Source organism: Schistocerca gregaria, chromosome 10, assembly GCF_023897955.1.
Source record: "Schistocerca gregaria isolate iqSchGreg1 chromosome 10, iqSchGreg1.2, whole genome shotgun sequence".
Classification (NCBI taxonomy): Eukaryota; Metazoa; Arthropoda; class Insecta; order Orthoptera; family Acrididae; genus Schistocerca; species Schistocerca gregaria.
The window spans coordinates 117,093,521-117,121,442 of NC_064929.1; the positions used below are offsets into that span (position 1 = coordinate 117,093,521).

Consider the following 27,922-nt stretch of genomic DNA (forward strand, 5'->3'; position numbering starts at 1 on the left):
GCGTTAACACTGGCCGATGAAAAACTTGTGAGGCTCAGTAATACCTTTAGCGAACGCTTTGTCCTAATTAGAGTTGCAACATGAAATACTACACTGTTGAAACTCACTGTAGTGAAGAAGTGGTACGATCACATAAAACGAGTCGTAGGCAGAACACAGCTATACATCCAAGAAAGATACAGTTTACAAAATGCAATCGACCAATTCTTGAGGAGTGCTGCTGGACAGTATGGGCACACTACATGGAAGACATTGCACATTGCGAAGAGGTTTCAAAATTTAAATTCAGATGCCAAAGCCCTCCCAGGATTGTGAAGAACCTTCCCCCTCGGTCACCCTGGACTCTAAGGAATATGACTCCCCGCATATCTTCGCCGGCCGGATTGGCCGAGCGGTTCTAGACGCTACAGTATGGAACCGCGCGACAGCTACGGTCGCATGTTCGAATCCTGCTTCGGGCATGCATGTGTGTGATGTCCTTAGGTTAGTTAGGTTTTGGTAGTTCTATGTCTAGGGGACTGATGACCTCAGATGTTAAGTCCCATAGTGCTCAGCCACTTGAACCATTTTTGATATCTTCAACCTGCTACGTCGGGATGCTTGCTTCAATATTCAGGGCGTTTGTACCTGATTAGCGTTCCGATTCTGGTCTGTTTGGCTTTCGAACAGAAACTTTTTGATTGTCCCCTTATAATAATACTTGTACTACTGTGTTGCAGATTTAAAATAAGATTACACCTCTTTGTGAGTACTTTATGACAGCATTTTATAATTTTAAATTCTGTAAATAACTAATTATTTTGTTGCCTCTCGGCGGTGCTAGATAGGCAACCTGCATTTGGAACTGTGCCCTGTGTTAGTAGACTTTTAGCAGAATACATTCCTCTGATTTTGAAGTCGTGGTCAATTCGCGAGACGTATGTGGGACAAAGTAGTATGTTGTCTGACTTCCCGGAACGTACTCAGTCGCAATTTTAGCTGTAAGACATTCCGCGACGCGGAACGTCGCTCTTGCAGCGTGTACCGTTGTAGGTTTGACGATCACTTACGTAGCGCCACGGTCCCGTCACGAAACGCGCTACTCTTCTTTGAATAGACTATCTCTTCCACAAATCGTACTTGCTAATGCCCCAGGCTGATGAGCAATACTCAAGAATCTAACACTTAAGCTCCTCCTTTCGTCAATGAATCACAACGTGGCATCTGCTTTTCTTACTATTTGTTTAGGTTTCTGTGGATGGTTGACCCTCGGTATTTTACGACAGTTGTTTCCAGTGAAAAGTTTCAAACAGTGTAATAGAACAAAGGTGGATTCGTTTCGTCTATTTATGCCCCGTATGTTACACTTATTTACACTGTGAGTCAACAGCCAGTCTACAATTGTCTGCTGGTCTCCGTGCATTTCCCTGCAATCCCTGGCGTTGCTACTTCCCTACAGACATCACCACCATCTGCTAATAACCTGAAGGGGCGTTCAACGTTATGCACCAGATCAATAACAAAAGGATTAATCTTTGTGTGGATTTTCTTTCTGTATCATATCCATTGCTGGGGTGAGAATTTTTTAAAGGCGGTGAAAGCACAAAAGCGGTAAAAATCCTATCTTTAGCGAGAAATGTGTAAGCAATACTGCTCTCCGCGCACGCTTCAGGGAACGACTCAAATTTCTGGTGTCAGCTCAAGAGTGTAGCAGCGGCTGTTTGAGTCGGTGCGTCAAATGTATCAGGACAGCCCAATTGGAAACGCACTGCCCCGACGGGCTGGGATCAGGGTCGTAACTTGTCAAAAATGACTAAACGTCTGCTTGTTATCAATTTACCGACGCGAGGACGCACTATCAAAAATTATGCTTTGCGAGACGTCGGATCACTCAAAGCAAGCAGAGAATAATGTGTTGCCTCGATGAGTTTATTTACTTCATGATAACATGCATCCCCCCCCCCTCCCTCCCCCAGCACACACACAAAGTATTCCGATCTAAAGTTTTGGGACATCGGTCACACCACACACGCCTCCCACCTAGCGACTTTCACCTAATATCAGAGTTGAAAAAAAAAAAAAACCTTAATCCAGCTTTCCAAATTTCTGGCCATTTGTGGGAGTTTGATAGTAAAGTTAGTACAGCTATTATTAGAATCGCAAAGATTTACTGCAGCACTGTAAGGTTTCATTATGTTTTGTATTTTGTTATCACTTGCCAAACAATCGCATTACGCTGTTAAACACCGAGTGACTTTGAACGTCGGTGATAAATTATTTTTTTGAGAAATAGAATAAGACAGTGCTACTAAAAATGTATCTGTCACTAGAATGTACAGCATGCTTCGTACAGTTTTAATTTAATTATTTAAGATTTAAAGAACGGCGCAGCTAGTGGTATGGGCAATGAATAACTTATTACTTTTGAGATTCGCGAAGAATGACCCGCTAATACAAATAAAAATCTGTCACCACCATCGAGACGGGAGGTTTAGTTTACCGGAATGTAAATAAATGGCTCTGAGCACTATGGGACTTAACATCTGAGGTCATTAGTTCAAAATGGTTCAAAGGGCTCTGAGCACTATGCGACTTAACATCTGAGGTCATCAGTCCCCTAGAACTACTTAAACCTAACTAACCTAAGGACATCACACGCATCCATGCCCGAGGCAGGATTCGAACATGCGACCGTAGCGGTCACGCGGTTCCGGATTGTAGCGCCTAGAACCGCTCGGCCACTACGACCGGCTGTAAATAAATGCTGTAGTGACAAGGTTACATCTAGATCTATATGACTAGCCCGCAATTCATACGTAAGTACCTCGCGCATGTTACACCGAAACACCTTCGGGCTATCTGCCTACCGTTACACTCTAACAGCGTGCAGGAAAAACGAGCACTTCAATCTTGTGCGCGCTATGATTTATCTTATTATAATTATCATTTCACCCTATGTAGCTGGGCGTCAACCAAATTTTTCACATCTGGAGAAGAACGTTGAACATTGACATTTTGTGGAAAGATCTAGCCGCAAAGCAAAACGCCTATGTTTTAATAATTTCTACCGCAACTCGCGTATCGTATCCGCGATACACACTAATCTGTTTCGCAATAATAATTTAGAATTATTCGATGCATTCCGTCAAACCTATCTGGTAAGAATCCCATACTGCACAGCAACAGTGTAGCACAAATCGGACATGGGTAACGTCCTGCAGACCCATTGCACGTTCTACGTCTTTTGCCAATAAAAGTTTCCCCACAACATTAAGTGATCATTTCGATTCAAGCTCTTCGTAATCTTAATTCTTAGGTCTTTAGTTGAATTGACAGTCTTTAGATTTTTGTGATTTGTCGCGTAAACGAAATTCAACGGATCCCTTTTAGTACTCACGTGCATAACCTCACACTTTGCGACATCTGGGGACAATTGCTACTTTTCGCACCAAGCAGATATCAAAATAAATTTTGCAAATGGTTTTGATCTGATAATACTAGAGGGTAAATGGTAGCATTATCCGCAAACAATCTAAGGAGGTTGCTCAAGTCTTCTCCTAAATCCTTTAAATAAATCGGGAACAGCAAAGAGCCTATAACAGTATCTTGTGGAACGCCGGATATCACTTCTGTTTTATCTGCGACTTTTCGTCAGTTGCCTTTCTGACAGGAAATCAGGAATCCAGTCGCACAATTGAAGCGATACTCGGGCGACACGAAATTTGATTAGAAGTCGCGTGTGAGAAATGGCGTCAAAAGCCTTTGGGTCACCTAGAAATATGGAATCAGTTTGAGATTCGCTGTCGATAGCATGTGTCGAAATTCCTCGTAAATATTCATCGTTTTTTTTTCTATATAGTATTATGTTTTCTTGGTGTTTCAAGAAGGCTCACGTCGCTGCTTTGTGACGGGCAGTTGGTGAATGATCTGTTTCTTTCAGCTACCATCCCCTTTTCGAGATATATTCGCAATCCCAGCTAATTTATCAAGGCACAGCTAGTGAACCAGAATGTAGTCTCTAGTAGGCAAGATCGGAGCTCACCTTGTCACAGTACAAGGAAGATTACGTTGTTAGCTTGAAGATGATTTTATCATGGTGAAGATTTACTGATTATGGTCCAAAAACTGAAACATTGCGTGTTAAAACTTGTTACGACGTCTATATCTGCAAGACTGCATACCACAGAAGTGCGACGGCATTCCAATCCAACGCGTATTAAGATTTCTGCGCATCCTGTTCGACTGATTTTCGTATCCCTACAAGTTGTTACTTACCGGTATTTTGGTGCGTTGACCGACTCTGATTGTGTAATGACACGACACTACTTTTACAATCAAAATAATTTCAATCTTTACACTACTCTGAAATCTTCTCGAGATCTAAGTGCATATTTCTGCAGCTTTTTTGAGACGGTTCATAGATAAGTCTACAAGAGGTCTGAGGTAACTACGGACATTGTCTGCCAGGTCTCTAATATACAAAATGAATAGCAAAAGTCCCAACACTGTTTCCTGTGACACACCTAAAGTTACTTCTATCTATGACCTTCCTTTCAAGATTCTATTTTTCTTGTTTTTAATAGTCTTGACCGCAATAAAAAAAATTACAACTTGCTGATAAACGGTTGATTGACAAACATCTTGAGATGACGCTGACAAGAGACTTGGCATTTACGTACAACACCATCGTTCCTAAGTGAAAGAATCATGCTCACCAAGGAATCCACACCTAAGTTCAGTGTTGACAATACGTTTATTCCAGAGTGAAATTTGCACTCTGCAGCGGAGTGAGCGCTGTTATGAAACTTCCTGGCAGATTAAAACTGTGTGCCGGATCGAGAATCGAATTCGGGACCTTTGCCATTCGCGGGCAAGTGCTCTACCAACTGAGCAACTGAGCACGTCTCACGCCCCGTCCTCACAGCCTTAATTCCGCCAGGAAGTTGCATATAAGCGCACACTCTACTGCAGAGTGAAAATTTCATTCTGGAAACATGCCCTAGGCTGTGGCTTAGCCATGTCTCCGCAATATCACTTCTTCCGGGAGTGCTAGTTCTGTTATGCAGGAGACCTTCTGTGAAGTTTGGAAGGTAGGAGACGAAATACTAGCGGAATTAAGGCTGTGAGGACGAGGGTTGAGTCGTGCTTGGGTGGCTCAGATGGTAGAGCACTTGCGCATGAAAGGCAAATCTCCCGAGTTCGAGTCTCGTCCCGGCACACAGTTTTAATCTGCCAGGAGATTTGAATATGATTATTTTACCATTAGAAACGGTTGGTGAAAGCTTGCCCTTATAAAAGTATTTTTTTTCTTCTAAAATAGGATTTTCTGCTGCTAGACACGACTATTATCTGTGTCACACGTTCCTGGAATTAAATCCCATTGTCAAGTTTTTCGTGTTATGGGATAGCGACCCACACATCGAAAACATCACGTATAAATCTCTTAACACAGGAAAAAATGAATCTCACAGTTATTTCCAGAAAAGCACCAAGCACGAAATAAATATAATAAAATCGTGACGGAAAGCTGGAAACGTTATGAGGTAAACAACAAAACCTCCTGATCTCGAAATCTTAAAAAAAATGTTCCCATGTGTGTGAAATCTCATGTGACTTAACTGCTAAGGTCATCAGTCCCTAAGCCTAAACATTACTTAACCTAAATTACCCCAAGGACAAACACACACATCCATGCCCGAGGGAGGACTCGAACCTCCGCCGGTACCAGCCGCACAGTCCATGACTGCAGCCCCTTAAACTGCTCGGCTAATGCTATCGCGTCAAGAAATCTTCAATAGATGGACAATCTTCGCTTGATACAACACACACACTACAGTACTTTCGACAGTAATCTTGGCCATGGCAGTAAGTCGAATGCTCCTTGGGAGTCCAGAATCGCCCTGGTCACCACGATCCACAGCTTTCGGGATGTGGGCTGACAAAAACGCGAGTCGCGTCTCGCCTGAATCCACGCCGTTTGTCACGGAGCAGGACATGCTGTTAGGGCTGGCTCATTGCGCTTGCAGAGAAGCGATGGGCTAGGCGTGCTCCAGGTGACAACGATTCGGCCTCGTGAGTCAGCAGTGAGCGGACTGGCGCCGCCGGGACGCCCCCGCAACGTCCTGGCGCCGGAGGGGAAGCAGGGGATGGGGGGGGGGGAGCAGGGGTGGAGGAAGGGTGGGGGGAGAAGGGGAGTCCCCGACGCGGCGCTGCCAGCAACAAGGCGCCGGCAACCGCCGCCGCCACAAACACGCATACGGCGCCAAAAGTAATGGACCGCGTAAAACATTGCTTGGTTGACTCTCTCAGTGTGACTCGATACCTTGGAGTACGCCTTTAAAACAGATGTCACGTCCGAAGCTCGCCTGCTCAGTGTGTACACTACTGGCCATTAAAATTCCTACACCAAGAAGAAATGCTGATGATCCATCGGACAAATATATTATACTAGAACCGACATGTAATTACATTTCCCCGCAATTTGGTTGCATAGATCCTGAGAAATCAGTGCCCAGAACAACCACCTCTGGCCGTAATAACGGCCCTGATACGCCTGGGAATTGAGTCAAACAGAGTTTGGATGACTTGTACAGTACAGTTGCCCATGCAGCTTCAACACGATACCACAGTTTATCAAGAGTAATGACTGGCGTATTGTGACGAGCCAGTTGCTCGGCCACTATTGACCAGACGTTTTCAAGTGGTGACAGATCTGGAGAATGTGCTGAACAGGGCAGCAGTCGAACATTTTCTGTATCCAGAAAGGCCCATACAGGTCCTGCAACATGGGGTCGTGCATTATCCTGCTGAAATGTAGGCTTTCGCAGGGATCGAAAGAAGGGTAGAGCCGCGGGTCGTAACACATCTGAAATGTAACGCCCACTGTTCAAAGTGCCGTTAATGCGAACAAGAGGTGACCGAGACGTGTAACCAGTGGCACCCCATACCATCAGGCAGGATGATACGCCAGTACGGCGATGACGAACACACGCTTCCAATGTGCGTTCAGCGCGATGTCGCCAAACACGGATGCGACCATCACGATACTGTAAACAGAACCTGAATTCATCCGAAAAAATGATGTTTTGCATCAAGGGTAACGGTCACGGTCTCCGAGGTGATAGTCAGTGCTGCTGCAAACGTCGTCGAACTGGTCATGCGCATGATTGTTGTCTTGCAAACGTCTCCATCTGTTGACTCGGGGATCGAGACGTGGCTGCACGATCCGTTGTTACAGCCATGCAGATAAGATGGCTGTAATCTCAACTGCTAGTGATTCGAGGCCGTTGGGATCCGGCACGGCGTTCCGTATTACCCTCCTGAACCCACCGATTCTATAGTCTGCTAACAGTCATTGGATCTCGACCAACGCGAGCAGCAATGTCGCGATACGGTAAACCGCAAACGCGGTAGGCTACAATCAGACCTGTATCAAAGTAGAAAACGTGGTGGTACGCATTTCTCCTCCTTACACGAGGCATCACAATAACGTTTCACCAGGGAACGCTGGTCAACTGCTGTTTGTGTATGAGAAACCGGTTGGAAATCACATGTCAGTTCTATTATAATATATTTGTCTGCATTTCTTCTCGGTGTAGCAATTTTAATGGCCAGCAGCGTATCATCATTGTTTGCCTTGATGTGGTACCCTGTATGCATCCTAAGATGCGATGGTGGCGGCTTTAGTTTCGCCGAAAGCGGTAATCATGGAATAAAAACAATTCCTGCGGCCTTGGCCACCGGTTTATCGCGTTCTCTTGGGCCCGCTGCCCACACAGCGCCGTCGGACTCGTGTTTTTTCCGCGACCCGCGCCCGCCACGTGCCAGTCGGCTCTGTCGCGCTCGCCCGGACTTCCCGCAGTGGCGCCAGTAGCAGGGAGTGGCGCCAGGCGCCGGCAGCCTGCCAGCGCAGCTCCGCCCCCACTTGTTTATTCCATCACCGCCGTACAAACAAAAAGACGTCCCACGCCGCCAAAAGCTGGCAGCACATTCATTGCGAAAGGCGGCGCCCGCACCTGCGTGAATTCGCGATGTGGCCACCTTACGAGCAACTTAACTCCTCCCCACCACTCGCAGTATCGCCGCATTAACGTCTCATTTATTAGAGACGCGATCGTGAATGTGAAGGCCAAGAGAGCTCGATCCGCCTACGTTATCCGTTGTTTACACACCAAATTCAAAAATGGTTCAAATGGCTCTGAGCACCATGGGAATTAACATCTGAGGTCATCTGCCCCTAGATCATAAAACTACTTAAACCTAACTAACCTAAGGACATCACACACATCCATGCCCGAGGCAGGATTCGAACCTGCGACCGTAGCAGTCGCGCGGTTCCAGACTGAAGCGCCTAGAACCGCTCGGCCACCACGATCGGCTACACAACAAAGCGAAAGCAATCTTGTCCTTTAAGATTAAAAACTTCCTCACTCTAACAGCTTCACTAACACCAGAAGTTCCGTACCCACATTCCTTGCCGGAAACACAAGCCCAACAATACAGCATTTAAGTACGAAACAACTACACCCCGTCCGAACACACCTTGGAAGGGCCAATGGTAACGACCGGCCGCCGTGTTATCCTCAGAAACCAGGCATCACTGGATGTGGATACTGGTCAGCACACCGCAATCCCGGCCGTATGTCAGTTTACGAGACCGGAGCAGCTACTTCTCAATCAAGTAGCTCCTCAGATTGCCTCACAAGGGCTGAGTGCACCTCGCTCGCCAACAGCGTCGGGAGACCGGATGGTCACCCATCCAAGTCCAAGCCCAGGCCGACAGCGCTTAACTTCGGTGATCTGACGGGAACCGGTGTTACCTCTGCGGCAAGGACGTTGCAGGATGTTTCCAGAATGAGATTTTCACTCTGGAGCAGAGTGTGCGCTCATATGAAACTTCCAGGCAGATTAAAACTGTGTGCCGGACCGAGACTCGAACTCGGGACCTTTGCACCCCCCCCCCCCCCCAGGCTGTAGCTGAGCCATGTACCGCTCTAACGAAGTAGGCGAGTGTCAGCAATATGTCTCGTGGTCTTATCGTGGCGTGTTTATCTTCTGCCGTTAGGTCAGACGATAGAAATGCCACTTGCACGCTTAGAGTAGCAGATTGACGGTGACCAACTTTACACAGAACTTGATTAATACATAACTTGGCTCTGGATGCTAGTTACAATTCACAATCTGAAGTTCCCTTGGTATTGTATGTTAATCTTATTCTCACATATATCTCTGATACTTGACAAAAGTGTCTATACATTTCTCTTCATGGCTATGTACAGGAATATGATAATCTTATTATGCAAACTAATGCTGACTAATGCAGACTGACTAATCGGAGGTCTGTACACTCGTTATAATACCTCGCGCGTTGAAGTATCACTGAGCGAGTGTGATCCGCGAGGAGAAAAGGTTCTACGTTACCAGCAATCTCATTGGCTGCGTTACATATTAATACGCGGATCGGCGGAAGCAGAATTTGGTCCGTCTCTATGGCAGCGCCATCTCATAGTGCGGAGATGGACGAGCGCTGCGCCTGCGTTGTTGTGCCTAGCGGGGCGGCTCTAGTGGGAAAGTTGTGTACGCGCTGACTACGCGGAACTATGTACAAACACATACAGTGGTTAAAAATAAATCTTTGAGGTGACTGAGTATCTTCACTGCTCTTCTTTGGATCCCCTCAACCCCACCTGTTAAAGGGTTGGAGATCGACGAGCAATCGTTGTTAGTGCCTGATGGCGTGCACGGAACGAGACGCAGCTGAAGGATGGGCAAGGCGCGGAGCCTGCGAGACGCAGCCCGGCGCCTCACGCACTACGCACGCCGCGCCGCACGCACTGCCACGCAGGGGGATTCCCGGACGCCTCAGCGGACCTCCCCCGCAAGCCACGTGCGGATCAGCGCGCCACGTGCTGTCGCCGGCCCATCACCGGGAACCCCGGCCACGGGGTCGCTGGCCTTCAAATCCAATCACCCCATCCCGCCCCACACCGCCATCACACTCAATTACTCTACCACCTCTATCTGGTTCCTCTGCAGCATTTGACAATAATCACAAAAAATGGTTCAAATGGCTCTGAGCACTATGGGCCTTAACTTCCGAGGTCATCAGTCCCCTAGAACTTACAACTACTTAAACCTAACTAACCAATGGACACCACACACATCCATGCCCGAGGCAGGATTGGAACCTGCGACCGTGGCGGTCACGCGGTTCCAGACTGTAACGCCTAGAACCGCTCGGCCATTTCGGCCGGCCAATAATCACAAAAATACCATTTGTGCTCTACTGGTGTCAGATATTGATGCGAAGGTAGAGTCCTGAAACTGTGGCGGTGAAACGAGGAGACGAATCTCAGGGTTTGTCAAGTGGCGCTATCGAAGAATGTTTAAAATTAAGCGGACAAGTAAAAGTAAGAAATCAAGCAGCACTGAAAAGAGGAGGCGAGGTGAGAACTCTATCACAAGAACGCAGATGCTACACATCTACGAGTAGTTAATCTGCTAGCCAGCCGGTGTGGCCGTGCGGTTCTAGGCGCTACAGTCTGGAACCGCGTGACCGCTAAGGTCGCAGGTTCAAATCCTGCATCGGGCATGGATGTGTGCGGTGTCCTTTGGTTAGTTAGGTTTAAGTAGTTCTAAGTTCTAGGGGACTGATGACCTCTGAAGTTAAATCCCATAGTGCTCTGAGCCATTTGAACCATTTAGTTAACCTGCTGGTGCAGTAGAAGAGGAAATTAGTAGCGACACACACATTTACAGTAGAAATAGCTGACCCGGCAAACTCTGTTCCCTCTTAAAGCCAATAAATAATCAGATTTTGGATGTTAAGTTCAATTTTTTTATTAGAAAATACAAATAAAAATTAAGTATTTTAATAATTCTTTATGTTTTTTATTACAGTTTTTTTTTATCACGATACCTCAACTGCGCCAGCGATCTATCGATGAAACAACATACATTTTAGGAAGAGTGGTACACTTCAATGACTAATAGATCGATCACCTACTACCTAACAGTTGAAAACCGATTCTACCGCTAAACGGCAAAGTGGTCATTTAGCCAAAAACAGCATAACTAAAGCTAGTGGTTCAATTATTCCAAACCAGCTTTGTCGAGAAGTATTCGATAGTCTTGGTCGCGGCATTGTTAATGATGATTCAATAAAAATACATATTATTTCTTTAAATTTTTAATTAATGATATATACTGATACTTAACCACAGACGTTTAGTTGTCATTTGCGATTTGTTTGCCTATTCCATGTCAGAAGCGTTTTTGTTATACCATGTTTTATAGCGACGTTTAGCTGATTTGCGTTTTGTTATTCCATACCGGATGCGTTTTTGTTATACCACATTTTATAGCGGTCGAACGGGATAAAAAGTATCCTATATCCGTCTCCTTGTTCTAAGCTACCTCTCCACCAATTTTCAGCCATATCAGTCCAGCCGTTCTTGAGTTATAAATAGCGTAACTAACGCGACTTTCTTTTATACATATAAATATACAAAGCAGATTATAGAGAATCTTGAGTTATATAGTAGTTGCGTCGAGAGGGAATTCTTAGCGCAATATGAAGAATGGCGTCACACCAAAAACCTTATGTCGTCCATTTTGGACAGATTTAAGGAACTTTTACAGTTTATGACAACAAAAGTTCAAATAAAACAATTAACTGTGAAAGTCACTATTTCCTCCCACAGAATGTTTCGAGAGCTTACACTCATCTTCATTTTTGGTAGCTGGATGCAGCCAATAGTTTGTTGTTGTGTTATTTTGCACAGAAACCATAACAGCCACTTGTTAGTGTAATGTGGCACTAAGATTGTTAAGTTTTTATAAATTTTGCACTCAAAAGCACTCCGTCTGCAGGCCACAAGTAGCCCATCGGGACCATCCGACCGCCGTGTCATCCTCAGTGGAGGATACGGATAGGAGGGGTTGGCGTCAGCACACCGCTCTCCCGGTCGTTATGATGGTTTTCTGTGACCGGAGCCGCTACTATTCGGTCGAGTAGCTCCTCAATTGACATCACGAGGCTGAGTGCACCCCGAAAAATGGCAACAGTGCATTTATGCCTTTTTGCTGTCATTAGTTTCCTTTTTTTTCTCTAAAATTAAATTTTCCATCAGACATTTTAAGCCTCATATTCATCTACGATAATGGCGCAAGCTGAATAAATGAATTAAAATTGTTCCACAGCCGCGGCTTGGTTACTAGGCAGGAATGCCGACTATTAAACCACTACATTACAGCATAACCCTCACCTCTTACACACAATGACGCATGTAGGTCCCCTGGGGTTGGGTTGATTTGGGAAAGAGAGCAAACTTCGGTGTCATCAGATTAGGGAAGGATGGGGAAGGAAGTCGATCGAGCCCTTTCAAAGGAACCATCCCAGCATTCGCCTGAAGCGGTTTCGGGAAATCATGGAAAACGTAAATCAGGACGGCCCGACACAGGTTTGAACCGCCATCCTCCCGAATGCCAGTCCAGTGTGCTAACCACTGCGCCACCTCGCTCGGTAATAATTACTGACCAAATATAAATGCGCCCATAATGTAACCATTAAGAGTTGTACTTTACAGTGAAAGTGTAACAAACCATGTCAACCATCAAAGTTCAAAACTGTGAGTATTGAGGCGGTGAAGTCACGGCGAGCAAGTTATCCAGATTACGTCCATCGAGTATTTAAGAATGACAGTACAAACGCAGGTAGACTTCAACGGGGAACCGAATCACATTTGCAACACAGCGAGGGTAAGGCTCCATCCTACTGCCATGGGAGGTAGTTTGAGTGGCACCGATTAACAGACAACAAAAACAGATTCCTCGCGTTCAATTAGCTACGCTCTTTCAAATCATAACGCGAGTGTTTTGGAGAAGCACAACAGCTGTGGGGCGTAAAGCACGTCGTAAGCCGGAGTAGTGCCTTCCAATGTTACTCTCGCAAGCAGGTAAGAGATGGCAGGCTATGTCAGCCAGCATCTGGCAAAACTTGCGTCTAACACACACACACACACACAAACAAACACTCTCTCCCAACTATGAGCAAGATGTACAATGTATCCAAGCTCGTCTGACACACAGCTGATCCGTCTCCACCATATCAGCTACGCCCCCTTTCAGACAACCTATGGAAGAGGGTAATCGTCCTTTTTAGTTATCTTATTAAACTTACTATAATCAACACAAAAGAGCCAACTGCCATCTTTCTTCCTGACGAGGACCACTGATGACGACATTGGAGGACCACTGGTGACGACATTGGGCTCTGCAGAGGCTGAATGATGTCAGTCTTCATCATTTTCTCTATCTCGTCGCGAATTACTCGACGTTCCGTTGCTGACAAACGGTTTGCTCTGTAGCTTATTTCTAAACAAGGAAAAAACTCATCCAGTGCCAGCTGCAGTTTACCTATATCACAGCTAACAGGGTCAGCAAAGATTTTAATTTCATTATTTCATATTGCTATCAAGCTAATTGAAAAAAAATTAAACTGTCATAATCTACTCATTAACAAATATAATCTCAGTTAAAGGTTTAACAAAAATGGTTCAAATGGCTCTGAGCACTATGGGACTCAACTGCTATGGCCATCAGTCCCCTAGAACTTAGAACTACGTAAACCTAACTAACCTAAGGACATCACACACATCCATGCCCGAGGCAGGATTCGAACCTGCGACCGTAGCAGTCGCACGGCTCCGGACTGCGCGCCTAGAAAAGGTTTAACACAAGCCTTACATTTCGAAACTGTCTTTTAGTCGAGAACTATAGTAACTCACGGCGCGCAAATTACACGGACTACATTCAACTAGTATTTGAGAATGAGAGGTCTTAGTGACTTCCGACAAACTTTACACATAATTTCGAACCTTTCCAAAACTTTTTCTCGCTGAAACCCCAATCTTCCCACCCGCCCGAAAAAAAAGGAAATTAAAAAAGCAAAGTCACTGGTGACAGTGCCACTAAAGCACAGTTATTAAACACAGTTTTCCGAAACTCCTTCACCAAAGAAGACGAAGTAAATATTCCTGAACTGCAATCAAGAACAACTGCCAAGATGAGAAACATAGAGGCACATATCCTCAGAGTAACGAAGCACCTTAAATCACTTAGTACAGGCAAGGCCTCCGGTCCAAATTGTACAAAAGAGAGGTTCCTTTCAGAGTATGCTGATACAATAGCTCCATATTTAGCAATTATATACAACCGCTCGCTCACAGAAAAACTGTGCAAGTGACACCAATGCCGAAAAAGTGAAACAGGAATAATCCGCTGAATTACAGGCCTATATCACTAACGTCGATTTGCAGTCGGGTTTTGGAACATTATGAAGTACCTCGAAGAAATGTTCAAATGTGTGTGAAATCTTAAGGGACTTTACTGCTAAGGTCATCAGTCCCTAAGCTTACACAGTACTTAACGTAAATTATCCTAACACAGACACCCATGCCTGTGGTAGGACTCGAACCTCCGCCGGGACAAGCCGCACTGTCCATGACTGCAGCGCCTAAGACCGCTCGGCTAACCCCGCGCGGCGTACCTCGAAGAAAACGATTTATTAACACGTAGTCAGCACGGACTCAGAAAATTTCGTTCTTGTGAAACACAACTAGCTCTTTATACTCATGAAGTAATGAGAGCTATCGACGGGGGATGTCAAATTGATTCCAATTTTTAGATTTCCAGAAGACTTTCGACACCGTTCCTCACGACCGTCTTCTAACCAAACTGCGTGCCTACTGAGTATCGCCTCAGTTGTGTAACTGGATTCGTGATTTCCTGTCAAAAAGGTCACAGTTCGTAGTAATAGACGGAAAGTCATCGAGTAAAACAGATCCGGCGTTCCCCATGGAAGTGTTATAGCCCCTCTATCGTTCCTGATCTATATTAACGACATAGGAGACAATCTGAGTAGCCGTCTTAGATTATTTGCAGATGATGCTGTCATTTACCGTCTTGTAAAGTCATCAGATGACCAAAATGAATTGCAAAATGATTTAGATAAGATATCTGTATGGTGCGAAAAGTGGCAGTTGACTCTGAATAAAGAAGAGTGTGAAGCTATTCACATGAGTACTGAAAGAAATCCGTCAAATTTCGATTACACGATAAGTCACACAAATCTGTAGGTTGTAAATTCAGCTAAATACTTTGGCATTGCAATCACAAATAACCTAAATTGGAACGGTCACATAGATAATGTAGTGGGAAGAACACACCAGAGACTGCGATTCATTGGCGGAACACTTAGAAGGTGCGACAGGTTTGCTATACAGACAGCTTACACCACGCTTGTCCGCCCCAGTCTGAAGTATTGCTGTGCGGTGTGGGATCCGCATCAGGTGGGACTGACGGATCACATCGGAAAAGTGCAAAGAAGGGCAGCTCGTTCTGTACCATCGCGAAATGGGGGAGATAGTGCCACAGACATGATACAGTCGCAATCATTAAAGCATAGGCGATTTCGTTGCGACGGCATCTTTTCATGATATCTGAATCACCATTCTGTTGGCACCCACCTACATAGGGAGAAATGATCATCACGATAAAATAAGAGAAATCAGGGCTCATACAGAAAAATTTAAGTACCCGTTTTTCCCGCGCGCCTTTCGGGAGTGGAACGGTAGAGAGACAGCTTGAAGGTGGTTCACTGAACCCTCTGCCAGGCACTTTATTGTGAATAGCAGAGTAATCACGTAGATGTAGATTGAGGTGTACTTTATGTTGGAATATCTGTTGGCTCAACTTTGAACATTATTCAATTGCTTTTTGTCCGAATTCGGGTTGGTTTGTGTGTCACTTCAGTGCACCGGTACGCTACAGGTGAATATTTTCAGGAACTCATTGCCAAACGGAGTACCTGCTTAAGCGAAATAGTGCAAGGGCGCATAGAGACAACCCGGCTACCGGGACAAACCGGAGATGTGATAAGATAAGCAACCGCTGCGATCCGCTTTTCGCTCCCACAACGGCGCTGCGGCAAGAAACCTACGATTGAAGCCAGCAGAGATAGCTGCGCCAATTGCTACGGATAGAGGAGAAGAAACCCAGCCGCAACTGCACTCGTCCTGTCGACAATGCCCCTATTAGAGTTCGAGCATCTAATCGTTCAGGTGTCGTACAAGAAGCTTTCTCCAATAATTTTCCTAGTCAATAAAGGTACCGGCGATATAGCAATACGAACAACAGAGAATGTAGCATCACTGCATCATACAGATTACAAAAATTGACTTTTACATATTCACCACTCTCTTCCGCGCGCTGTCGTTTGTATCGCCTGAGGCGTTCGATACAGTTCCCCACAGTCGTTTAATGAACAAAATAAGAGCATATGGACTATCAGACCAATTGTGTGATTGGATTGAGGAGTTCCTAGATAACAGAACGCAGCATGCCATTCTCAATGGAGAGAAGTCTTCCGAAGTAAGAGTGATTTCAGGTGTGCCGTAGGGGAGCGTCGTAGGACCGTTGCTATTCACAATATACATAAATGACCTTGTGGATGACATCGGAAGTTCACTGAAGCTTTTTGTAGATGATTCTGTGGTGTATCGAGAGGTTGTAACAATGGAAAATTGTACTGAAATGTAGGAGGATCTGCAGCGAATTGACGCATGGTGCAGGGAATGGCAATTGAATCTCAATGTAGACAAGTGTAATGTGCTGCCAGTACATAGAAAGAAAGATCCCTTATTTAGCTACAATATAGCAGGTCAGCAACTGGAAGCAGTTAATTCCATAAATTATCTGGGAGTACGCATTAGGAGTGATTTAAAATGGAATTATCATATAAAGTTGATCCGTCAGTAAAGCAGATGCCAGACTGAGATTCATTGGAAGAATCCTAAGGAAATGCAATCCGGAAACAAAGGAAGTAGATTACAGTACGCTTGTTCGCCCGCTGCTTGGATACTGCTCAGCAGTGTGGCATCCGTACCAGATAGGGTTTATAGAAGAGATGGAGAAGATCCAACGGAGAGCAGCGCGCTTCGTTACAGGATCATTTAGTAATCGCGAAAGCGTTACGGAGATGATAGATAAACTCCAGTGGATGACTCTGCAAGAGAGTCGCTCAGTAGCTCGGTACGGCCTTTTGTTAAAGTTTCGAGAACATACCTTCACCGAAGAGTCAAGCAGTATATTGCTCCCTCCTACGTATATCTCGCGAAGAGACCATGAGAATAAAATCAGAGAGATTAGAGCCCACACAGAGGCATACCGACAATCCTTCTTTCCACGAACAATACGAGACTGGAATAGAAGGGAGAACCGATAGAGCTACTCAGGGTACCCTCCTCCACACGCCGTCAGGTGGCTTGCGGAGTATGGATGTAGATGTAGACGTCAGGAAATGTCAAACCACAGCCTTCGAACCTGGAAAGTTTACTCTGTTCGTACCATTGTGAAGCACAGCACCTTTCATACACTGTAGCACTCAGTTATCAGCGGTAACACATAAAATATGACGTGAGCCGTGAAATGTGACGTGAAAGGATGAAACGACAGGCGTGGCGCAATTACTAATTACATTAAAAGCGCCAGCGCTCAGACTGACCTTCGCCGTTGGTCGTCAGCGAACCCGGGAACATTTTCTTTTCACTAGGAGCTCGATCTGAAAGGAAAAGAATAACATAATTAGCACACAGAAAAATGATTGATTTTTTTTTCTTAAACTAATACCCGATGTATCAAACAAAGGGCAGCACAGCACATAAAATGCACTTGAAATACCATGGAGATATCATAAAATTACAGAAATCAGCGTATCTGTGGAACTAAACTGCTTTCATCTCTGGAATTAGAATGGGCACCCAATCTTAGCACTTTGGGCGGTTTTAAGCTAACAACAAATGACATCAAGTGAATGACAAAGTGTACTTAATTAAGAAAAAATTACTACAATAAATTGCCTAAGAGACAAATTTTGAATGCAAGCTTAGTTTTCGCTATCATTATCTGAGGCGTAATTGGAAAATTTCAGGCTGCAACTGTTGTGTTCCTAATACTGGCTACAAATAATAATAATAACTACTGTGTAGCTCCTACAGCAATGTACGAGTAGTAGTCATTACGTAGTTACTGCCGTATTTAGCTGCCAATTAGTTGCAAATGAATAATGAAGCAATTCCTGGTTCATTGTGGGAGTTACTTACAACTGTGAGAAATCAGTTTCGTGAAATATTTAAGCATACGTGACGTATGTGTCTCAATTTTACTATTGCAGCGGCATGGTACAAAGTTCAAAGTGTGTATGTAAGGGATGGCCTATGTGTATTGTGCACCGGATCGAGACTCGAACTCGGGACTTTCACCTTACGCGAAGAGACATCCCCCCCAGACTGCGGGCCAGTCATGTCCCCCCTCCCCCCCCCCCCCCCCAATATCCTTTCTTCCGGGTGTGCTAGTCCTGCAAGTTTCGCATGAGAACTGTGAAGTTTAGAATACAGGAGATGAGGAACTGGCGGAAGTAAATCTGTGAGGACGCGTCGCGAAAAGGGTTGCGCTCTACGAAAACCACGATTCGGTAGTTTTGGTACAGAACATAAATAACACATTAAATTACAGGATTACCAGTAGTAGTGGTAGCATTGATATTAGGAATGAAACATAAATGAATGTGTAAGAGAGAAACTCGAGGCCGACGACTTTTCTTGGTTTCTTTGTTTGTTTATTTTGCACATAATTAGAAGTGCCCAACATTCAATGTTAGTCCAGTTTTATATACTTACAGAATATAAATTGCATTTTATAAGCAATAAAAATCAGTTGATCGCGTAGTTGCTGCGCTTTAACGTAACTAAATCAATTACTTTAGAAGAAACTTGCTGGCAGATTAAAACTGTGTGCCCGACCGAGACTCGAACTCGGGACCTTCGCCTTTCGCAGGCAAGTGCTCTACCATCTGAGCTAACGAAGCACGACTCACGCCCCTTCCTCACAGCTTTACTTCTGCCAGTATCTCGTCTCCTACCTTCCAAACTTCACAGAAGCTCTCCTGCGAAACTTGCAGAACTAGCACTCCTGGAAGAAAGGGTATGGCGGAGACATGGCTTAGCTACAGCCTGGCGGATGTTTCCAGAATGAGATTTTCACTCTGCAGCGGAGTGTGCGCTGATGTGAAACTTCCTGGCAGATTAAAACTGTGTGCCGGACCGAGACTCGAACTCGGGACCTTTCCCTTCCGCGGGCAAGTGCTCTACCATCTGAGCTACCGAAGCACGACTGACGCCTAGTACTCACAGCTGTACGTCTCCCAGTACCTCGTCTCCTACTTCCAAACTTCACAGAAGCTCTCCTGAGAAACTTGCTGAACTAGCGCTCTTGAAAGGAAGGATATTGCGGAGACATGGCTTAGCCACAGCCTGGGGGATGTTTCCAAAATGAGATTTTCACTCTGCAGCGGAGTGTGCGCTGATGTGAAACTTCCTGGCAGATTAAAACTGTGTGCCGGACCGAGACTCGAACTCGGGACCTTTCCCTTCCGCGGGCAAGTGCTCTAATTATTGTTGTTGTTTTGTACTCAATACAACAATCTTCATCATGATCAAAGGCAACCTGTCTATTAAACCGGGGATCTAGAAACAACGGAGAGGCTTCGCCCCGCTGTAGCCCTCAGTGGTTCACAAGCCCACAGCAGTCCATCCACCCCGCCGCCGCCCCACACCGAACCCCGAGTTATTGTGCGGTTCGGACCCCAGTGGACCCCGTGGGAACCTCTTATACCACACGAGTGTAGCCCCAAATGTTTGCGTGGTAGAGTGATTATGGTGTACGCCTACGTGGAGACAGTGTTTGCGCAGCAATCTCCGACATAGTGTAATTGAGGCGGAATAAGGGGGAATCGGCCCGCATTCGCCGAGGCAGATGGAAAACCGCCTTAAGAACCATCCACAGGCCGGCCGGCTCACCGGACCTCGACACTAATCCGCCGGGCGGACTCGTGCCAGGGACCAGGCGCTCCTTCCCGCTCGGGAAGCAGCGCGGTAGATCGCGCGGCTAGCCGGGAGGCCTGGACTATGTCATTAAGGTTCGTTTAACAAGCTGTAGCCTTCATCAAAATGTGTCACACGTTTAATATTACTGTTTGGGAGATTATGTAATCAGCGTTACAGTCGACATAAAAGTTTTATGGGTAGAATGTAAAAACTACTGCCGCTGGAGAAGAACCAACGTTTCGGCCACGATTGCAGCGGACTTCTTCTGGGTCTACTGGTGCGTTCTGGCTGTGCAGTGTCCTTTACATTTTGTTGTTAGTGTTCACTGCGCATGCCATTACGTCATAAATTTTAAAAAAAGAAGGAGCGGGAACGTTATTAATAGGTTATGCCGGTGAAGGGAGAACGTGACCTCTGTTGTCTGTCAGCTCTTGTGTTATGTACCATGATCGGTGGTCACCGTCGAATGAGACGTTGGCTGCTGTTTACCAACTGCTGGCAGTTACTCGGCGGTAGTACTCGTGCCTCGTGTTTACAGTGCGGTCTGTTGGGCTCTGATTGCTGGCAGCCAAGACGGGGCAAGCCTGAGTCCATCCTCCCTGTTCACATTATTAGGGTGGCTTCTCCGATTTTGCGTTTCGTCATAATTGGCTGCTTGGCCAACACACAGGCTTCGCTGAATTTTATTTCTTCTCCGCAGTCTCGCTGGTGTTCTGCCACTGCGGATTTGTTTTGTTGCCCTAGACGAATATAACGCTCGTGTTCCCGAATGTGCGTTGCTATTGGCCTACCAGTCTCGCCGATGTATGCCTCCCCACATTCGCATTCCACCTTGTAATTTCAGTTGTTACAGTCTTACGAAATAGTGATAATTGCAATCGAACACTTTTGCTTCTGCCGCTCAGAAAATTACGTTTTACACCTCAGGGGTAATTACCCCCAGGTTGAGAACTACTGGCCTATACTTGCTTATGGTAGCCCACGGTAGTATTACAACTCTAATCGTGCGTCGTGCTTGCGTCGCTCAGTCGGCGTATCTTTTGCCCCGCAGGGCAAAGGTCCCGAGTTCGATTCTCAGTCTTTTTTTTCCGCAGCTGCAGACTGAGTTCGTCCCTAACATACTCCTTGCACGCAGGAATCTGCTGAGCGGGGTGGTGCGGTGTGTCGATGTTTTTGACCGGGAGACGACGCCAAGGCCGGGCGGTTCCAAGGCCGGCTGCAGCGGCGGCGGCGCACACACCTGCCGCAAAAAACTCGCCGCGCACCCGGAACTCTACTCTGCTCTCCACCGTACCCCGCGAGGCCCCCCGCAACACATCTTCTGGACACCGGCGCCCTCTTCGCTATTTACCTCCTCCATATTACACACTATCTTATATGAGGGAAAACCGCAACCACAAGCCGACGTGTTGAATAATAACCGCTTGGCTGCTCTTGTAAACAATTTATTTAATCATCAGGTTACCTTCCATTCAGCAGGCTGTTGCATCGCAGGGACTGTTATATTCACTTGTAAATAATAGATTTCAGAGCCGGCCGGAGTGGCCGAGCGGTCCTAGGCGCTTCAGTTTGGAAGCGCGCGACCGCTCGGCGCTTCAATGGAAATGGAAATGCCGTGTGACTAGGGCCTCCCGTCGGGTAGACCGTTCGCCTGGTGCGTCTTTCGAGTTGACGCCACTTCGGCGACTTGCGTGTCGATGGGAATGAAATGATGATGAAAGACACACAACACCCAGCCATCACGAGGGAGAGAAAATCCCTGTCCCCGCCGGGAATCGAACCTGGCACCCTGTGCGTGGGAAGCTACCGCGAGCTGCGGACGCGTCTTCAATGAATTGTGGATAAAGCCTGACCAACAGGCATTACATGCATTGATCAAAAATGATAGTGCATTGAGAATGGCTAGTTTCTAGCTGATATCTAGATCTGCCAGTAGAATTTAAAAAGGGTGACAGGTGAAATCTATTGGCTCTGAGCACTATGGGACTTAACATCTGAGGTCATCAGTCACCTAGAGCTTATAACTGCTTAAACCAAACTAACCTAAGGACATGACACACATCCATGCCCGAGGCAGGATTCGAACCTGCGACCGTAATGGTCGCACGGTTCCAGAATGTAGCGCCTAGAACCGCTCGGTCACTCCGGACGGCGACCTCGTGAAGATTACGTCTTCGTCTCTGGATTGGACTTTTACTAGTGTGTGTGTGTTACCACGAACCTTTGTGGAAAATTAGAAATGAATTTTTGTTCGTCTCAATTAGGAGAATTTTACTGGTATCGTTATTGTTGTCTTTCTTTTGTTGTTCAGTCATCAACCTTGTAAACGTACATAAATAAAAGTTGTGTTTGTGAAAAAATGCGAATTGTCAGTCACTACAGAGGATGTGCATCCAGTAGACATACATTTTGCCTGGCTGGTGCTCTCCTCTTTTACAACTGTAAAAGAAGCCCGCGAACATCAGGGCTGCTGTTCCTATTCTGGATACTCATTGCAATTCGTGGTGCAGTGCAGTACCGTGCACAGATAACATTAATTTACAAAAACACATTTGAACCAGCGCATTCATTCATTTCGTGTGTGATATATTACCCTCTGATATTGGTGATATTAGTCCTGAGCTATTTCGCCGATGCTGCACCGCGATCCTCCGAATATCCTACGGCTGAGAAACCATGTCCTGAGTATAGTGCTTCGTTCCCCTCAAGAATTATCTGTACATGGTTTGACAGATTAGCTTGGAAGGGTTTCAAGAAGCCTCAGGAAATTTGTGGAATATGAGCACTGCTAGGAAAGTGCTCTCTCAATTTGATAAGCACTGGGAAAAGACTGCAAAAGACAACTAATGTTCGTCCTCCCAAAGCATGATTCCACAAAAATTCTTCTAGTGTTGACGATCTGGGAACGCAATCTAAAAAGAAACAACACACTTCTATCCTACCAGCATTTGGTCCAACATTTCTTTTTGGTGCTTGCCTCAAATTCGTACAAGACGTTCCCATGTTCGTTACAATTGTGTTCGAATTATAGTTACAATCAATAATGAGAAATAGAGTAATTTATTGTGTTGTTGCATACATTCTTTGCGTTTCTCAGTAAGTTTCATAAACGCAACAGTGTGCCAACACTGGAGTAACTTTTCGATTCTGCGACTGTAGAAATCACTTGGTTCTGAGGAAGAAATCATTGGGCCATGCTCGGAGAGCATTTGCATCCGGAAAGGAACTTCCTTGAGGTCGTTCGACAGAGAGTGGGAGAGATAGAAAACCTGAGAGCGCGCCGGCCGTGGTGGCCGAGCGGTTCTAGGCGCTACAGTCTGGAAACGCGCGACCGCTACGGTCGCAGGTTCGAATCCTGCCTCGGGCATGGATGTGTGTGATGTCTTTAGGTTAGTTAGGTTTAACTAGTTCTTAAGTTCTAGGAGACTGACGACCCCAGAAGTTAAGTCCCACAGTGCTCAGAGCCATTTGAACCCTGAGGGCGCGAGATCAGGTAAATAAGGTGGGTGCGGAATGACTGGCGAATCACATGGCGTCAATGTGACGTAATGTGCTAGGCTCGCGTCGCACCCTTGCTGCATCGCTATTTTCGCTGGCTGTATTAAAAGAGACAAATTACGTAATTCGTCACACTTCACGCTTCCTCCGAACATTTTCTGCGTTGACGTGACGTGCCTGTCGCTAACCAGTCACCTTGTCGAAATAATCGGAAAATTATGCATCACGCGTGGTACCGGCAATCCTAGACTCACAGACGAATACCGTCTACGGTTGACGAACTGTTTGCCTTGGACAGCCTTAGAAATATGCTTCGTTGTAGGCGGGAGGGGGGGGGTGTTATACTCGCGAGTCTTAAATAAAGCCACTCAAGTTAAAACCTGTCCAACACGTAGGTTTCAGACCTTTAATACGTTCCCTCACAGTGTGGTCAAATAAACTGCTTGTTTCCGAGGTGAATTCCGTGTGAGGACACATGCTCTGCGCTCGCTTTAACCTAGGAGACAAGGTTCATTAGTTACACCTACTACTGATTTGAGCCCTGCGGCAATGGTTTGCCATTCGAAAATCGACAGATACAAAGGTAATTTCCACAGTACACCAAGGACGTGTGATGGGACCGTTAGTGTTTACAATATACGAGGTCATTCAACTGCCCAAATCGATGGGTTTTATTCAACCTGTAACGCCTTCAAATACCACGCTCGAGATTTTCATACTGCATCGCTTGCTATGCGCAAATTGTTAGTTCAACAGAAAAAAAGTCCACGACCTCCTTGTAACAAATTTATGTTGCTAAATTTTGTATTGGGATACTTTTCCGTCAGACGCCATAGTTTTCGAGTTATTCAAGAAAAACGTACGACAGTGACTTTCAAACGCACCCCCATTCCCTCACCGGTCAGAATTTCGAGTATGTTGTTCATGGCACTCCCACCTACCACAGTACAAAAATTTGCGTCCGCACGGAAACCTTTCCGACCTCCAGCTGTTATTCCTGCACTCTTGGAACGTGCGGACACTCTCATTCGAGGTGACTGACAGATCACAATCAAACACCTCACTGGTCAACTGGACGTCTCCATGGAACAGCAGGGGCTGAAGCAAGACTATTCCACGATGTAACACAACAAAAAATTTCAAATGGCTCTAAGCACTATGGGACTTGACATCTGTAGTCATCAGTCCCCCAGAACTTAGAACTACTTAAACCTAACTAACCTAAGGGCATCACACACATCCATGCCCGAGGCAGGATTCGAAACTGCGACCGCAGCAGCCACGTGGTTCCGGACTGCAGCGCCTAGATCCACTCGGCCACAGCGGCCGGGGTAGCACAACAAATTCTTCATTTTTTCAGCCGAAATTGACCGAGAAAAAAAAGGTGCATTTCTTATTGAACGCCCCTCATATATGTAAATAACACCGAACACTACTGAACCCTCTTTTATTAAGGGGGGTAGGACGTCAAACGGGCCGACTTGGAACAGGAGAGGCACCACAGGACATTTTAATTTCCACTGTCTATACTTTTGCCGCACGGGATTATCCGAGCGGTCTACGGCGCTGCAGTCATGGACTGTGCGGCTGGACCCTCGAGCAAGGGTGTGTATGTTTGTCCTTAGGATAATTTAGGTTAAGTAGTGTGTAAGCTTAGGGACTGATGACCTTAGCGGGTAAGTCCATAAGATTTCACACATTTGAACATTTGTTATCTATACTTTTACAAACAAGTTCATAAAACTTTGTGAGCATGACCAGGAAGGATTCAGGATTGACACTTATAGCAGTGGAAGTTCAAAAACATAAGAAAATAATTTTTTTACATGTGAAATTTCATTTTTTTCACTTACTATTGGCTGCATTTGTTGCTATAGGTGCGCTTTTTATCATAGGTGAGAGAGATTCTTCGATGAATTTTGAAGAGCATACAAACCATACTTACAAGTGTATGAAACGCTAGAATTTATTTAATTTATGAAAAAATGAATGAGTTGTTACATTTTAAACTTCACTTTTAGAAAAAAACTCAAATGTATAGTTAACTACCTCAATTTTGATCATAGTATTTAACAGATTTGGAAAATTTTAGAGTTTCATTCACCTCTACGTATGGTTTCTATGCTGTGCAAAATTCATCGAAGAATATCCCTTACTTACCAAGAAAAGTGTACCAATACTAACAAATGGAGCCAATAGTAAGTGAAAAAATGATGAAATTTCACATGTAAAAAAATTTATTTTGTTGTTGTATTTTTGAACGTCCACTGCTATGAGTGTGAATCCTGAATCCTTCCTGGTCATGCCAGCGAAGTTTTATGAAATTATTTGTAAACGTAGAGGCAGTGGAAATTAATATGTTCTGAGGTGGCTCTTTCGCTTCAACTCGGTCCCTTTGACGTCCTACCCCCCTCCCCCTCCCGGGCAGTTAATTCGTATATCTGAGAATGTTTAGTAATACAGTTAACATTAAGATAAATAGAGCAAACGCATGCCGCCACTAGTCAAATGGCTCTGACAAGGAAACCTCCCCATCGCACCTCCCTCAGATTTAGTTATAACTTGGCACCGTGGATAGGCCTTGAAAAACTGAACACAAATCAATCGACAAAACAGGAAGAAGTTGTGTGGAACTATGAAAAAATAACCAAAATATACAAACTGAGTAGTCCATGCGAAGTGTAGAAGTTAGGTGGGTCGACAACATATTCCTGTCATGTGAGGCACATACCAGTGTCGTATAGAATATATCAGACGTGTTTTCCTATGGAGGAATCGGTTTAACTATGACCTTGCGATCAAATGTTTTCGGTTCCCATTGGAGAGGCACATCCTTTCGTCTACTAATCGCAGGGTTTTGCGGCTGCGGTCGCAAAACACAGACAGTAAACTTATTACAGTGAACAGATACGTCAATAAACAAACGGACAGATCATAACTTTGCGAAAAATAATGAAAGTAAACTTTTCACTCGAGGGAAGACTTGAATCAATGACCTCTCGTTCCGCAGCTACTCACGCTAACCACGGGACCACGGAGCTCCTGAGCTCGCACTATCCTTGATGTTGCCTATCTTGCGCATGGACTACTCAGTTTGTATATTTTGCTAATTTTTTTCATAGTTCCACACAACTTCTTCCTGTTTTCTCGATTGATCTGTGTTCAGTTTTTCAAAGCCTATCCAACTTATAACTAAATCTGAGGGAGGTGCGATGGGGAGGTTCCCTTGTGAGCACTATGGGACTTAACAGCTCAGGTCATCAGTCCCCTAGAACTTAGAACTACATAAACCTAACTAAGGACATCACATACATCCATGCCCGAGGCAGGATTCTAACCTGCGACCGTAGCGGTCGCGCGGCTCCAGGCTGAAGCGCCTAGAAGCGCTCTGCCACCGCGGCCGGCGGTAGTCAGCTGATCGAGATGTTAGTTTCTAAATAATGACGTCATGCGCCGTCTAATTGGCGCAATTTTAATTACGATCAGTGAACGGCAAGTCGCGCAGAGTAGGCGAGGTTTGTTTTGAGATTACCGCGGGCCCGAGTGCGTGCGGCGCGTTCTCGCAGTGGCGCCAGGCGCCGGCTAAAATTTGCCGCCGACGCCGGGGGCCCTGCGAGAGGTTGGCAAGGCCGCCGCGCCGCCAGCCGGATGTCGTGTGCTGCGCTCTGCCCTGGCCCAGCCTGGCGTGTGCAGTGTTTACGGGCGCGCGGCACGTGCGCTCCTAGAACGAGCAACTGCCCGAGTGTTTGCCTGCACTCTCGGCGCAGGGGTTCAACCCACGGGGATCCGTACAGGCGTCAAGGTTACTGGCCACACCAGAGCTCAATACAGGTGCCAAGATCACTAGACGCGCAAGAGTCCCTACAGGTATCAAGATTACTCAAGGGTCCATACTGTTACGGCGTACAGTCAAGCCAGTCGCGAACGAGAGGGCAGAGAGGGCTGTGAAGAAGATGGGAGCCAATTGCACGCTGACCGATCCCTCTCCATGACGACAACACGACAGCAGCGGCCTCTATGCGAAAACAACATAATCGCTGACTGGCCGGGGCCCAGTTCTACAATAGCTTCAACACTAAATGCTTCAAATGGCTCTGAGAACTATGGGACAACATCTGAGGTTATCAGTCCCCTACAACTTGGAACTACTTGAACCTAACCAACCTAAGGACATCACACACATCCATGCCCGAGGCAAGATTCGAACCTGCGACCGTAGCATTCGCGCGGTTCGGGACGGAAGCGCCTAGAACCGCTCGGCCACTGCGGCCGGCGCTTCAAGACTAGTTATTTCGCTTGTAGGCCTACTGTGTAGCATTGACTACACTGAAGAAACTTCCTGGCAGATTATAACTGTGTGCCCGTAGGGCCTCGTACTCGGGACTTTTGCCTCTGTTCTTTGCCTTCTCGCAGAAGAGCTTCTGTGAAGTTTGGATGGTAGGAGACGAAGTATTGCCGGAAGTACAGTTGTGAGGAAGGGGCGTGAGTCGTGTTTCGGTAGC

General features: G+C 45.9%; 1 protein-coding gene across 1 annotated transcript in view; it reads right to left on the reverse strand.

Annotated features, from left to right (window-relative positions):
* LOC126293378 (mothers against decapentaplegic homolog 6) overlaps positions 1–27,922 on the reverse strand; it is a 219,155-nt gene that overhangs the window by 42,829 nt on the left and 148,404 nt on the right. Inside the window, exon 4 of the mRNA XM_049986584.1 lies at positions 17,543–17,599. Coding sequence (XP_049842541.1) covers positions 17,543–17,599 — 57 coding nt within the window. The remainder of the gene's footprint in view (positions 1–17,542; positions 17,600–27,922) is intronic.